Genomic DNA, 14,397 nt, shown 5'->3' with positions numbered 1-14,397 from the left:
TAAATTGATATCCTGGGCAAGTGCCAGTGAGTTAAGGGATTTAAGGGATCATCAATTGGGTCATTCCCATTGCCACCGGCAAAATTTAAATGATTAACAATTTGTAGATTTGACAGGTTCAAAAATATTATTACACCACTTCTGTGATCAAGATTCTGCTGCAGGACCACTGGAAAATTCATACAAATTAAATGCTTGAAAAAGCTTTAAGTAGGGTTCCATGACGGGTCAGTGTGTAAATAAACTGCTGCTGAGAAAAACCCAAGTCTGCTCCTCAGTCTGTGTTGATTTCAAATGACTTTTATGCCACACAAAAGGTACATCTTCTTGGCACTACCACAGAAATGTTGAAAATAGATGTCCAGCCATCAATGTCCTAGCCATGATGTGATTTGTCAAAAGCTATGACTGCAGCACAAATTGGCTAGTACACTTTATAAAATGGCTGCATAATCTTCTATGGTACAGTATTCAACAAGTAAACCAGTGACAGAAAAGCTCAACATCCAATATTGTCTTTATTTTCATTATTTTACCAAAGAACAAAAGAACTCTATGACTATTAAAACTTACTTAAGATCAGCTTTTCTCTGACTAAATAATTAAATAAATAAATAGTGCTCCACTGTACGCCTATTGTTTATTGTAACCTTCTGTATACTATTAGCCTAAAGGATTCTGCTGCTATGATGAATAGGGATTACGACAATAAAAAGGGGACGGAAGAAAGATAGAAATGAATCTTATAAATATATAGTAAAAGTGTTGTGGTCTGGTAGTGTAGTGGTTTAAACACTCCCTTCATGCTGCTGTGGTTGCTGGCTCGGGTTCCAATTGTGGTTGACACTCAAATCTGCCAGCCACATGTATAGTGTGTTTTGAGAATTCTTAGAAAGGCCACTAGATGCCTTATGTTTATCAGTGAGTTGCCTTTTTTCTTTTCTGTTATATTCAGCTCTAGAAAACCTTTATATCGAGAGTGCAGTGTAGCTACAAAGGTTTTCTTTTTTTCAATTGGAGTGTAACATAATCTGTTTTCTTAATGTAATAATACATGATTATTACAACGACAAAACATTATGTTACTCTCCAATTGGTAACATGCACATTAAAAAACATGAAAGTCAAAACTTCATGCTTTGTATCTGATGCTTGCTATATTCATGTAGCAATTCTGTATTGCAGGTTAATCTTTTATTTTAATGAATGATGTAACTGTGTGTTACTGTAAACGCTTAAAGCTAGTTGTTAAAAAGAAGCTGGTCTGATTTCTTGTCATCTACAAAACCAAACCACACTTAATTCCGAAAGTGATATTTCTTTAAATGCTCCAGTAGGTTCTGCTGTTGAAAACAGGCTCAAAAATGTTGAAGGTTTAGGCCTCTTTACTGGTTACCAGACGAATCCAAACTGAAGTGCTTTATTTTCCAGTAAACCCTCATAACGTCTGTGTAGTATATAGATTGGTCTGGTAACCAGCTAAGCAGTCATCACAAAGAGGCCTAAACAGTCAACATTTTTGAACCTCTTTTCAAAAGCAAAAATACCATTCCCAAACAACAAAATAAACAATCCGTTTTACAATAACAAAGTATGAAGGGAATGCAGCATCAATATTAATCTTAATAGAAATATCTTCAAAAGCAGAACCTATTGGATTTTGGTGTAGCATTTGGTGAACTATTACTTTAGATTTGGTTCTGTAAACGGGTAAAAACATAGGGCAGCTTCTTCTTAACAGCTATCTTTAAGTGCTTACAGTAATGCACAGTTACAATCAGTAACGATCACCACGTGACAACAGTGGGTAAGAAGATTCGATGGTTCTGATGTCATGGCTTCCCTTACTTTCCAGTAGACCAATACCCACCAAGGTTATATGTTTTGTACCAGATGTTGTAAGGAATTTCCACAGGAAGAAGTAAAGCAATGCTCACATGTGAAAGGTAATTTTATGAGGTAATGCTCCTGGCTGGGAGCCTTGCCCACTGGGACTGCATATCAAGAGCTCAGCACACAATCCCCTGTGTTTTTTCCTTAATTGAAATGAATGGATGGAAAATGGTGGGCGGCATGTGCCCAAATTCCCATATGTTGTTCAGACGGGGCGAAGCTCCGTGCTGGGAGACCGACTTTGTAAAAATTACCCCTCTATTCTCTGAACCAAATCCAAGATATTCTTCACTTTGGTACTTACAAAAGGAATTCTACAGCAACACACAAAACAGATTTCAGAGTCAGGAAAAAACATTGACCGCTGCACTGATGGCCTAGTCAGCAGGTGCACCATGTGGTTTGGTAGTGAGCCGGTACAAGCAAGGAAGAGGCAAGGTTCAATCCTTGATCTGTGCTGAGTTAGGATATCTCAGCTGGACATCAGTGAAGGTGATAAAATTGGCCTATATATTCCCAGAATACAGAGGGCAAAAATTGACCAATTTTCCCACTGCTGATCCAGGGATCCAATTAGAAAGTGTGCAAAAGTGAATGTTGATTTAAAAGAAAAGTATCAGATTTGGCTGTGATGAATACCCCACAATTGAACAACCCACCAACCTACTGTCCAGGCCCACACCTGAACGATAGTTACTCAGGTGGGCCACTGAAGCATTGTCAGGGTCTGCAGAAACATATCCCAAGCGTAAGTCACTGCTGTTAGTCAGAAGGGAAGAGAGGAGAAAACTGGGAAGAAAATAAAAACATTTCTCACTGGGAAGGTGAAAATTTGGGAAATTATTCTGTTCAAGTTCTAATTCTTTCAACTGAAATACAAAATCTAACTTGGATATATTGTCCCATGTGTAAGAGACAACCAACTTTATTAAAGAAACCAGGAGAGTGATCAAATGATTGTTTCCACTATGCAACGTAGAAAGCATCTTTTGTACAGCTTAGTGTTCAAACAAACAACAGATTAAACATCTGACGTGCTGGCTAGAAATGCCTGGGATGGCACAAGTTAAATAATCATGGGACACCAGCAACAAAGGGGTTAAATTCTAGAACAAATCTACAGTTCGACTTGTCAAAAACTCTTCTTTGTACCAAAAATACTATTCCCAAACAACAAAAATAAACCAACCATTTTACAATAACGAAGTATGAAGGGAATGCAGCTTCAATATTAATCTTAATAGAAATATCTTTAAAAGTATTTAGAACAAAATACAATTTGACTACTACTTGTATTTTTCTACTCACACTGCAAAAGAGGCTTAATGCAACTTACATAGTGTGTTACAATGAAAAAGGGATGTATACTGTTACTATTTTTGACCTGCTCTATCAAAATGAATCTAGCTTTCAGCAAAATGGTTGGGGCCATTTTAGGAAGATTAATAATTGTGCTGTATTATTATCACAATTTTAATGACAAACAAAAGTATTTATTTTCTAGAGATTATTTTCAATCAAGGATCAGTATCAAGCTAATTTTACAGCAATCTATTTTGTGGAGTCTTGCTGTCTCTGTAATGTAAGCACTCTTTAAAACTGAATTTAGAATTGATCAACTGAAGAGCAACTCAGGACTCATTTTGTTAGAGCAGCTTTACATTTCTTGCATTTACATATACTTTTGGAGCTTGTCTATTGTGCTTAAGTGTAGTTACAGAAAACAGTTGTTCTCGCATCTGACCCAAAGTGCTTCCAGATAAACGTTTGCGTGTTTAACCGCTCATTGGATAATCAGGCTTGAATGAGCATAATGTCTTTGATATGGGTTAGTACTCCATAAATAACATCTTCTCACAAAGATCATACAACATTGTACAACTGCAATGCCTCTCGTGCTTCAGGTTGCATCACAAGACATTTTGACATTGCCCGCCAGTTAAATATGTTCTCTCCAATTGCTTCAATCTTTACTGGCATGGGAACTTCTTGTGCCAGTAACAATCATTTGAATATCAAAGGCTTGTTCAAAGTTTTACAAGCAGATGTCTGTGAGTTTACTGCCTGAGCTCTGATAATGTTCTTCATTAAGACTTCCACATTTTAATAGAGTCTTGTCATGCTTGGAAAGAAACGCAGTGTTGAATTAAGACCAGGACTCATTACTGCGATGCAGTGTCTTCACTGATTCTATTCTGATATTATAGCGACATCCTGTCTCACCACTATTGGTAGAAAATGGGCTGAAGGGTGTTTCCGCCTTGTTTTGTGTCCTCTCCGTGGAGCCCCTTTTCCATTCAAGGCCACAAACATTTGCCGTTCATTGTGCTTCCACTTCATGGAAGCATAGGTGTTGTAACCATTCTCTTCTATCCTTTCTTTAAGTTTGCAGTCAATATTAAACTCTTTCTGCAAAATAAAAATTAAAACACTATTACAAACATCAAACTTCCAAAATTACACAATACTCCTTAATATTCTGTGCTTTGTGATAATGGATTAGAACATCACCAAAGCGTTATTTTGGTGTAAAGCCTTGGACCAGAGTCACCAATAAGAATAAATTAATTTACAGTGAACTGAATGATTAACCTGTATTCCGATTAAAAGTCCTTCTTGTCTATGATGTTCTTGTGGAAAAAGAAGTTTACTACTTGAAATAACAACAGAAAATGCTGGAAATACTCAGCAGGCCAGGCAGCATCCGTGGAGAGAGAAACAGAGTTAATGTTTCAGGTCTGGGACCCTTCATCAGAACTGGAAAAAGCTGGAGATGTAACAGATATTAAGCAGGTGCAGAGACGGGGGGTGGGGGGCGGTTAGGAGGGGAAGAAGGAGTAGAAAGAACATCCTGTACTTTTGTAAGAGGCAGGAAAGATAAAATGTTGCAAATGGGAATGGCAAAAATCATACTGCATGAAAAATGGGGGCAGGGATAATCCAGTTCTCTGCACCTGCTTAATATCTGTTACATCTCCAGCTTTTTCCAGTTCTGATGAAGGGTCCCAGACCTGAAACGTTAACTCTGTTTCTCTCTCCATGGATGCTGCCTGGCCTGCTGAGTACTTCCAGCATTTTCTGTTGTTATTTCAGATTTCCAGCATCCGCAGTATTGTGCAATTATAAAGTTTACTACTTGGTTTCTCAAGCACTATGAGTGCTCAACTGCCAGCCAATGGGTCGGGAGATCATGTGCTTAGATTGTGTGTCAGTCCACTTCACTTGCTGCAGTTTTGCCAGCTCTCAGCTGAGTTGTTGAATGGAGTGTCCTGTGGAGGTGCGTTATTCCTTCTTGGAGGTGGATAGGGGTGAAAACTATCATAACCAGATGACTTATTTGAATTTCCCCTGTTCCCACACTGACCAATTATATACAAGTCTTCTTCTCATTGCCTTCCACCCTTTGCGTTGTGCATGTGTTGAAATCACGATTCATCGCTCCAAGCACTACTCTAACTTATTGTTACCTGGGACCTCAAAACATCTCACCTCACTCAGTTTTTAAAAACTCAACTAAACATGACTTACTTATTTCACTTTTGTCTCATTTTCTTTCTCAACTTTTCTAGTGTTTCCCACTATGAACTGCCCCTAACAAATAGCAGATGAACATTTAAATATGTAATATTGAGTAAATGTCTTGGCACAGCATTAAGTTTCGGTATCTCACAAAGTTATTTTTGACTATAGATTGCCTTGACAATTTTGAAACGGCTATTTAAAAAAAATCATATTGAAAGGTTTGACTTTTCCTGATTATCTACTGTTGCTCACTTAAAGTGGATTTAATTGTTTTTACAATAACTTGAGATATGAAGTTAATTTAAAACAAAATAAAATAAAATTCATTTGGCACTAGAGGTTGTGTGTCACATTATTTTATTCAGATTGGTCCTGTGAATAAATTGCTCTCAGACTGCTTATTCATTGCTGGAGGTGCTCTTTGAAGCCCTATTCCACAGAGAGGGTAATTCACATGCAATAGAGTGTGACTCTTCTCAAGATCTGACAGTATCATTTTATGGGGACAGGAATCAGAGAAACTGTCATACACAGAGCAATCCAGCCATTGCAGGTCCATCACTCTGAATGGGAAGGAGTTGCCTGGATGGACAAAAAAATCCTGTTGTATTTTTTTCAGAGCTGCAAGTAATAATTGGAGTACTTGCACCTCTTCTTGTTACCATGTTAACACCATCACACTTCCAATGATTCATCTGAATTGTATTTTTATGTAACAGATTTTACTTTTTACATTCATATTGGTCTGATACTATTTAAAAAGTGTCAACATATTAATTCTAAGTTTAAATCATTTAATATGTAGAAAGTTGCCCATGAATTTTACAGAAAAAATTTGTTCTTCAGTAAATAATCCAGAATTTTGCAGCCCAAGTCCTCTCTCTTGCATGTCCATCACCTCCTGTTCCTTCCCCCGCTCCATCCCCACATACCTGTTAAGCGCCTTGTGACTCAGCAAACTGATTTCAAAGTCTTTGGGGAAAAAATTCAGTATCGTCCCGTTTGGGGCGCCATTAGCGGCCGTGCGCAAAGTTTAGCGCCTGGCGCTAATTATCGCCTCCGACGGCAAACTTGGCTTTTATCGCCCCTGGAGGTGATTGGAGCACTAAATCAGGCGCTACACACCTCTCTTAAGGCGCTAAGGCCGAAGAGCGAGGCGCTACCTCAGAGGGCGGGCGCAGTGCAGGTGCTGTCAGTTAGCGATTGAACACAGACACACTGGCGCCGGTCAGTTCTTAAAGGGGAGGGTCGATCTTGCTCTGCAGCCACACCCTGCTCATTGGAGCCTTGAATCTCGGCCTGGGCAGACCTGTGGCTAAATCTTGCAGCCAAGGACTATGGAGAGGGCCAGGGAGTGAGCTTCTGCGAGTGGGCCTTGGAGGCTCTGGTTGGCGCGGTGGAGCGCAGAAGATCTATTTTGTACCCAGAGAGTGGCAGGAGGCCTTTGCCATGCGAGTACAGAAGAGTGTGGAGGGAGGTGGCTCAGAGAGTGTCCTCAAGCAGCATGGTGCCTAGGACCCATCTCCAATGTAGGAAAAAGTCAGGGTGAGTGCCTTTTTTCAAAACCTCTCCATCCCTCCATCTCAACCTCACTTTATGGCCAGAGGGTCTTAAAAGCCCCAATGCCCAACACTCATCCAACACCTATGGCCCTTTCATCAAGCACACATACACATGCCACACTTTGCATACAGTAAGGGCCATTCAACTATGGGAGGCACATCAGGCAAGACCATGGCTGCATACAGTAAGGGCTATTCAACTATGGGAGGCATTTCAGGCAAGACCATGGCTGCATACAGTAAGGGCTATTCAACTATGGGAGGCATTTCAGGCAAGACCATGGCTGCATACAGTAAGAGCTATTCAACTATGGGAGGGATTTCAGGCAAGACCATGGCTGTATATTTACTCAGATGCCATCCTTTTTCTTGCAGGCCAAGCTGTCTCATAATAGGAGACAGCAGCAACGGACTGGTGGAGGGCGGCCTCAGCTGCAACCCCTCAGCGATCTTGAGGCACACGTCCAGAGGATTGTGGCAAGCCGGGTGATCGGTCCCGTCACTACTGGAGATGCCGACCCTGTAGTGTCCGTGTGTTGATAAAGACACTGAAGACAGGAGTTGGTTCATAGGTGTTTACTAAGCAAAGTCTGGGGGGGGGGTTCTAACGGATATACACAATATACAGGCTTATATGGCCCAAGTGGCCATTACCGGCATTACAGCACACCTGGGCTCTTAAACGCACATACACTACAATTCCTCCCCTTTTAGTTAACCAGTACATCATATTTTAAGTAATTATTAATTACATGTTACAAGAAAAATAATATACACATTGCTGTAGTTAATTAATTATAAGTCAGTCTCTCAGGAGGCTTCCTGACTCGGTCCGGATAACGCCTCGGGGGTGTAGTAGTTTCTGGTGGTGTAGTAGGTTAGAGTCATAGAGTCATAGAGTTTTACAGCACAGAAAGAGGCCCTTCGGCCCATCGTGTCTGCGCCGCCCATCCATCCCTGTCCAGTCTAATCCCATTTTCCAGCATTTGGTCCATAGCCTTGTATGCAATGGCATTTCAAGTGCTCATCCAAATGCTTCTTGAATGTTGTGAGGGTTTCTGCCTCTACCACCCTTTCAGGCATTGAGTTCCACATTCCAACCACCCTCTGGGTGAAAAAGTTCCTCCTCAAATCCCCTCTAAATCTCCTGCCCCTTACCCTGAATCTATGCCCCCTTGTTATTGACCCCCCCACTAAGGGGAAAAGTTCCTCTTTATCTACCCTGTCTATGCCCCTCATCATTTTGTACACCTCAATCAGGTCCCCCCTCAGCCTTCTCTGCTCCAAGGAAAACAACCCCAGCCTGTCCAGCCTCTCTTCATAGCTGAGGCGCTCCATCCCAGGTAACATCCTGGTGAATCTTCTCTGCACCCTCTCCAAAGCAATCACATCCTTCCTATAGTGAGGCGACCAGAACTGCACACAGTACTCCAGCTGTGGCCTCACCAGCGTTTTGTACAGCTCCATCATAACCTCCCTGCTCTTATATTCTATGCCTCGGCTAATGAAGGCAAGTATCCCATATGCCTTTTTAACCACCTTATCTACCTGCTCCGCTGCCTTCAGGGATCTATGTACATGTACACCAAGGTCCCTCTGACCCTCTGTACCTCCTAGGGTCCTACCACTCATTGTGTATTCCCTTGCCTTATTTGTCCGTCCAAAATGCATCACCTCGCACTTTTCAGGGTTAAATTCCATTTGCCACTTTTCCACCCATCTGACCAACCCGTTTATATCGTCCTGTAGCCGGAGGCTTTCCTCCTCGCAATTTACCACCCCACCAATTTTCGTGTCATCTGCGAACTTACTGATCATACCTTTTACATTCTCATCCAAATCATTTATGTAGATCATGAATAACAAGGGACCCAGCACCGATCCCTGAGGTACCCCACTGGACACAGGCTTCCAGTCACAAAAGCAACCTTCAACCATCACCCTCTGCCTCCTGCCACTCAGCCAGTTTAGGATCCAACGCGCCAAGGCACCCTGGATCCCATGGGCTCTTACCTTCTTAACCAGTCTCCTATGCGGGACTTTGTCAAAAGCTTTACTGAAGTCCATGTAAACCACATCCACCGCATTTCCCTCATCCACCCCACTAGTCACCCCCTCGAAAAATTCGATCAGATTTGTCAGACATGATTTACCCTTGACAAAGCCATGCTGACTATCCCCGATTAATCCTTGCCTCTCCAAGTGGAGATTAATTTTGTCCCTCAGAATTTTTTCCAATAATTTCCCCACCACAGATGTTAGACTCACTGGCCTGTAATTCCCTGGTTTATCCCTGCTACCCTTCTTGAATAATGGTACTACGTTAGCTGTTCTCCAGTCCTCTGGTACATCCCCTGTGGCCAGAGAGGTTCTGAAAATTAGTGTCAGAGCCCCTGCAATCTCCTCCTTTGCCTCCCACAGCAGCCTGGGATACATCTCGTCCGGGCCTGGGGATTTATCCACTTTTTGTCCTGCTAAAACCGCTAGCACCTCCTCCCTCTCGATGCTAATATGTTCAAGTATGTCACAGTCCCCTTGCCCGATTTCTATGTCTGCATCGTCTTTCTCCATAGTGAACACAGATGCAAAAAATTCATTTAAAACCCCGCCTACACCCTCTGGCTCTACACACAGATTGCCACTTTGGTCCCTAATGGGCCCTACCCTTTCCCTGGTTATCCTCTTGCCCTTAATATACTTATAAAACATCTTAGGATTTTCCTTTATTTTGCTCGCCAGTGTTATTTCATGGCCCCTCCTCGCCCTCCTAATTTCTTTTTTAAGTATGCCCCTGCACTTTTTATACTCCTCTAGGGCTTCCTCCGTCTTTAGTCTTTTGTAACTGCCAAAAGCCCCCCTTTTATTTCTAATGCATTTTTGTATATCCCTTGTCATCCAAGGTTCCCTTTGCTTTTGGCAAGGCTGATTCGGCTTGAATGCCAGTGTCGGGTTCATCGGGTTCCAGTATCACCGGATCAGAGGTAGATATGGGTATCTCTACTTCATCGTTAGACGTATAGAGTTGTGGTGTAGGTTGTCCCTTTTCGGATGACTTTATGATTTGGTCAGCATGGCGCCTTATTATGCTTTCTCCGATGTCCACGGTATATATCAGTGGTCCTAGTCGTGTGCAGATAGTTCCAGGCTGCCATTTCTCGGTACGGAGGTCCCGGGCCAAAATTTGTTGACCTATCTGGAAGGTTCTAGTTGGCCTTTCATTCATGCCTTGAAACTGCCGGTTCTCCACGTCCCTTCTGATGTTGGGCTTGACCAAATCCAGCCGGCATCTTAGGTTTCTATTGAAGAACATCATGGCGGGAGTTTGGTTGGTAACCATATGTGTTGCATTCCTGTATGCGAATAAGAAGTTATCCACCTTGTGCTGAAGTTTTATGTCTTCATTACCCATGGCCTTTATGGCCTTCTTGAAGGTCTGGACAAACCTTTCAGCCAATCCATTGGTGGCGGGATGGTATGGGGCGGACGTGTAGTGCTTAACCCCATTGTTTTTTAAGAACTTTCTGAATTCTTCGGACACAAATTGCGGTCCATTATCAGAACATATCTGTTCCGGCAGCCCATTCCTGGCAAATATGGTCCTTAATATTGTGATGGTTTTTCCGTGGTGGTGGAGGACACCTTCATTACCTCCGACCACTTGGAGTGTGCATCAACCGCAATTAAGAACATTGAGTCCATAAATGGACCAGCAAAGTCGATGTGCACCCTTTGCCAGGGAGATGAGGGCCACTCCCATGGATGTAGAGGGTCTTGTGGTGGAGCGTTTTGGACCTTCTGGCATCCTAGGCAGCTCTTGGTCATTTCTTCGATGTCTCCATCGATGCCTGGCCACCATACAAACGCCCTAGCTAGGTTCTTCATTTTCACTCCACCCAGATGCCCCTCGTGAAGCTGCTTTAGCACTTTATCCTGGAGTTTGGGTGGAATCACCACTCTGGATCCACACATCAAGGTTCCTCGGCACACTGACAGCTGTTCTCTTCTTTGCGAGAATGCTGGCAACAGTGGTTCGCCACGTGCTGGCCATCCCTTCACTGTTAAATCGTAGACCCGTGAGAGAGTCGGGTCATTTCTCGTCTCCCTTTCAATGGCAGAATTTGTTACTGGTAGACATTCCACTATGGTAGAGTGGAACATCTCTACTGGGTCTACTGTAGGTGCCTCTTCTACCGTTGGCAACGGTAGGCGCGATAAGCCGTCAGCATTCCCATGCTGTTTTGATCCTTTGTATTCTATGTTGTATTGGTGTGCCCCTAGAAAAAGGGACCACCTCTGTAGCCTTTGCGCTGTCATAATGGGAACACCCTTTTTAGGGTTGAATATGGAGATGAGGGGTTGATGGTCAGTCAACAAGATAAATTTTTGTCCGTGTAGGTAATGGTTGAATTTCTTCACTCCCCATACCAGGCTGAGTGCTTCCCTGTCGATTTGGGCATAGTTACGCTCAGCTGAGTTTAATGAGCATGACGCAAAAGCTATCAGCCGTTCTGAGCCATCAGGGAATCTATGGGATAATACTGCTCCTATGCTGTAAGGGGATGCATCGCACGCCAGTCTGATTGGCAGTGATGGGTTGTAATGAGCCAAAACTTCTTCGGATGTGATTAAGTCTTTGCATTAATGGAAGGCACGTTTACAGTCTTCGTTCCATTTCCAAATCACTCCTGTTTGTAGAAGTTCATTAAGAGGATGTAGAAGAGTTGATAAGTTCGGTAAAAATTTATGATAGTAATTTATTAATCCCAGGAACGACCTTAATTGTGAAACATTTTCAGGTGCTGGGGCTTTTATGACTGCTTCAATTTTTTCAGGTGACTTATGCAACCCTTCCTTATTAATTATGTGGCCACAATATGATATCTGATTTTGGAAAAATTCACACTTGAGGCGATTTGCTCGTAGGCCCCGTTCTTTCAGCCTAGTGAGCACCTGCTCCAAGTTGGCAAGGTGCTCGTTGTCGTTTTCTCCTGTTACAAGGATGTCGTCTAGGTAGCATTGAGTCCCCGGAATCCCTTGCAGGACTTGTTCCATAGCTCTTTGTCAGATAGCTGGAGCTGATGCTACTCCGAAAACCAGTCGATTGTACTGGTACAGGCCTTTGTGTGTGTTTATCGTGAGATACTTTTTAGAGGCCTCCTCAACCTCCATCTGTAGATATGCCTGTGCCAAGTCAATTTTGGTGAAACGTTTCCCTCCGGATAGTGAGGCGAAAATATCTTCTATCCTCGGAAGAGGATACTGTACCGTGTGAAGGACCGGGTTTACAGTCACCTTGAAGTCCCCACAGATGCGAATTTTTCTCTGTTCTTCAGATTTATCATTATTCAACGTTTTCTTCATGACCGGGACGATGGGTGTTGCCCACTCGCTCCAATCTATTTTGGATAATACGCCTGCCTTTTCCAAATTCTCCAGCTCTGCCTCGACAGCTGGATGAATTGCGTATGGCACCGGTCTTGGCTTAAAAAATTTGGGAATTGCTGCATCTTCCACTTTTATTGAGGCGGTGATGCCTTTCAAGGTTCCTAGTTTCTCTTGAAACACTTCTTTGGCGTTGGCCAAGATGTCTTTTAATCGTTCAGGTATGATGTCATCATTGTTTATTTTCTTACTGGTTTAAACTAACTTGGCAGGGGGTTGGGGTACAGAGTGGAGCTATAGTAGGGGGTGATTTACGGCCAAATACAGAGGGAAAAACAAGTCAGCTGGGAAGGCAGAGCAAATATGTGAAGGCAAAAGAGAATATGGCAGGGCTGGAAGGCATTTATTTTAATGCAAGGAGTCTTGCAAATAAGGTGGATGAACTGAAGTTGTTGTTGAACACATGGGAGTACGATATTGTTGCTATCACGGAGACATGGTTGAGGGAGGGTCAGGACTGGCAGCTCAATATTCCGGGGTATAGAATCTTCAGGCGAGACAGAGGGGGGTGTAAAAGGGGAGGGGGTGTTGCAATATTAATTAAGGAGTCAATTACTGCTGCAAGGAGGGATGATATATTAGCGGGTTCCTCTAATGAGGCCATATGGGTAGAACTTAAAAACAAAAAGGGGGCAAGCACTTTGCTGGGAGTGTACTATAGGCCCCCAAACAGTCAGGGGGAGATAGAGGAACAGATATGTAGGCAAATCTCCGAGAAGTGCGAAAATAATAGGGTAATAATAGTGGGGGATTTCAACTTCCCCAATATAAATTGGGACAGTCAGAGTGTGAAAGGCTTAGAGGGTGCAGAATTCTTAAAGTGCATCCAGGAGAGCTTTTTGAGCCAACATGTAGAAAGTCCTACAAGAGAGGGGGCGGTACTGGACCTAATTCTGGGGAATGTAGCCGGGCAAGTGGTGGAAGTGTCAGTAGGAGAGCATTTTGGCGACAGTGACCATAATTCGGTGAGATTTAAGGTGGTCATGGAAAAAGACAAAGACGGCCCGGAAATAAGGGTTCTAAATTGGGGGAAGGCCGATTTTAATATGATAAGGCAGGATCTGGCCAAAGTGGACTGGGAGCAGCTGCTTATAGGAAAATCCACATCAAAACAGTGGGAGACTTTCAGAAGGGAAATAGAGAGAGTACAACGCCAACATGTTCCTGTAAAGGTCAAGGGTGGGACCAACAAGCAAAGGGAACCTTGGATGACAAGGGATATACAAAAATGCATTAGAAATAAGAGGGGGGCTTTTGGCAGTTACAAAAGACTAAAGACAGAAGAAGCCCTAGAGGAGTATAAAAAGTGCAGGGGCATACTTAAAAAAGAAATTAGGAGGGCGAGGAGGGGCCATGAAATAACACTGGCGAGCAAAATAAAGGAAAATCCTAAGATGTTTTATAAGTATATTAAGGGCAAGAGGATAACCAGGGAAAGGGTAGGGCCCATTAGGGACCAAAGTGGCAATCTGTGTGTAGAGCCAGAGGATGTAGGCGGGGTTTTCAATGAATTTTTTGCATCTGTGTTCACTATGGAGAAAGACGATGCAGACATAGAAATCGGGCAAGGGGACTGTGACATACTTGAACATATTAGCATCGAGAGGGAGGAGGTGCTAGCGGTTTTAGCGGGCCAAAAAGTGGATAAATCCCCAGGCCCGGACGAGATGTATCCCAGGCTGCTGTGGGAGGCAAAGGAGGAGATTGCAGGGGCTCTGACACTAATTTTCAGAACCTCTCTGGCCACAGGGGATGTACCAGAGGACTGGAGAACAGCTAACGTAGTACCATTATTCAAGAAGGGTAGCAGGGATAAACCAGGGAATTACAGGCCAGTGAGTCTAACATCTGTGGTGGGGAAATTATTGGAAAAAATTCTGAGGGACAAAATTAATCTCCACTTGGAGAGGCAAGGATTAATCGGGGATAGTCAGCATGGCTTTGTCAAGGGTAAATCATGTCTAACAAATCTGATCGA

At 43.0% G+C, this 14,397-nt stretch overlaps 1 protein-coding gene across 2 annotated transcripts in view; it reads right to left on the bottom strand.

Annotated features, from left to right (window-relative positions):
• Nucleotides 1-499: 499 nt before the first annotated feature.
• The window catches only part of fgf10a (fibroblast growth factor 10a), a 238,236-nt gene continuing 224,338 nt past the window's right edge, over nucleotides 500-14,397 (bottom strand). For both annotated transcript variants that reach the window (XM_085972675.1, XM_085972685.1), the window contains one exon: nucleotides 500-4,302. In XM_085972675.1, the coding sequence (XP_085828801.1) occupies nucleotides 4,084-4,302 (219 nt within the window). In that variant the 3' untranslated portion in view covers nucleotides 500-4,083. The remainder of the gene's footprint in view (nucleotides 4,303-14,397) is intronic.

The sequence above is a fragment of the Somniosus microcephalus genome, chromosome 2 (assembly GCF_052327205.1).
Source record: "Somniosus microcephalus isolate GS21.2 chromosome 2, FLI_Smic_1.0, whole genome shotgun sequence".
NCBI lineage: Eukaryota > Metazoa > Chordata > Chondrichthyes > Squaliformes > Somniosidae > Somniosus > Somniosus microcephalus.
Note: the sequence above shows the minus strand (reverse complement) of the source record. Positions and strands in the feature narration are given on the sequence as shown.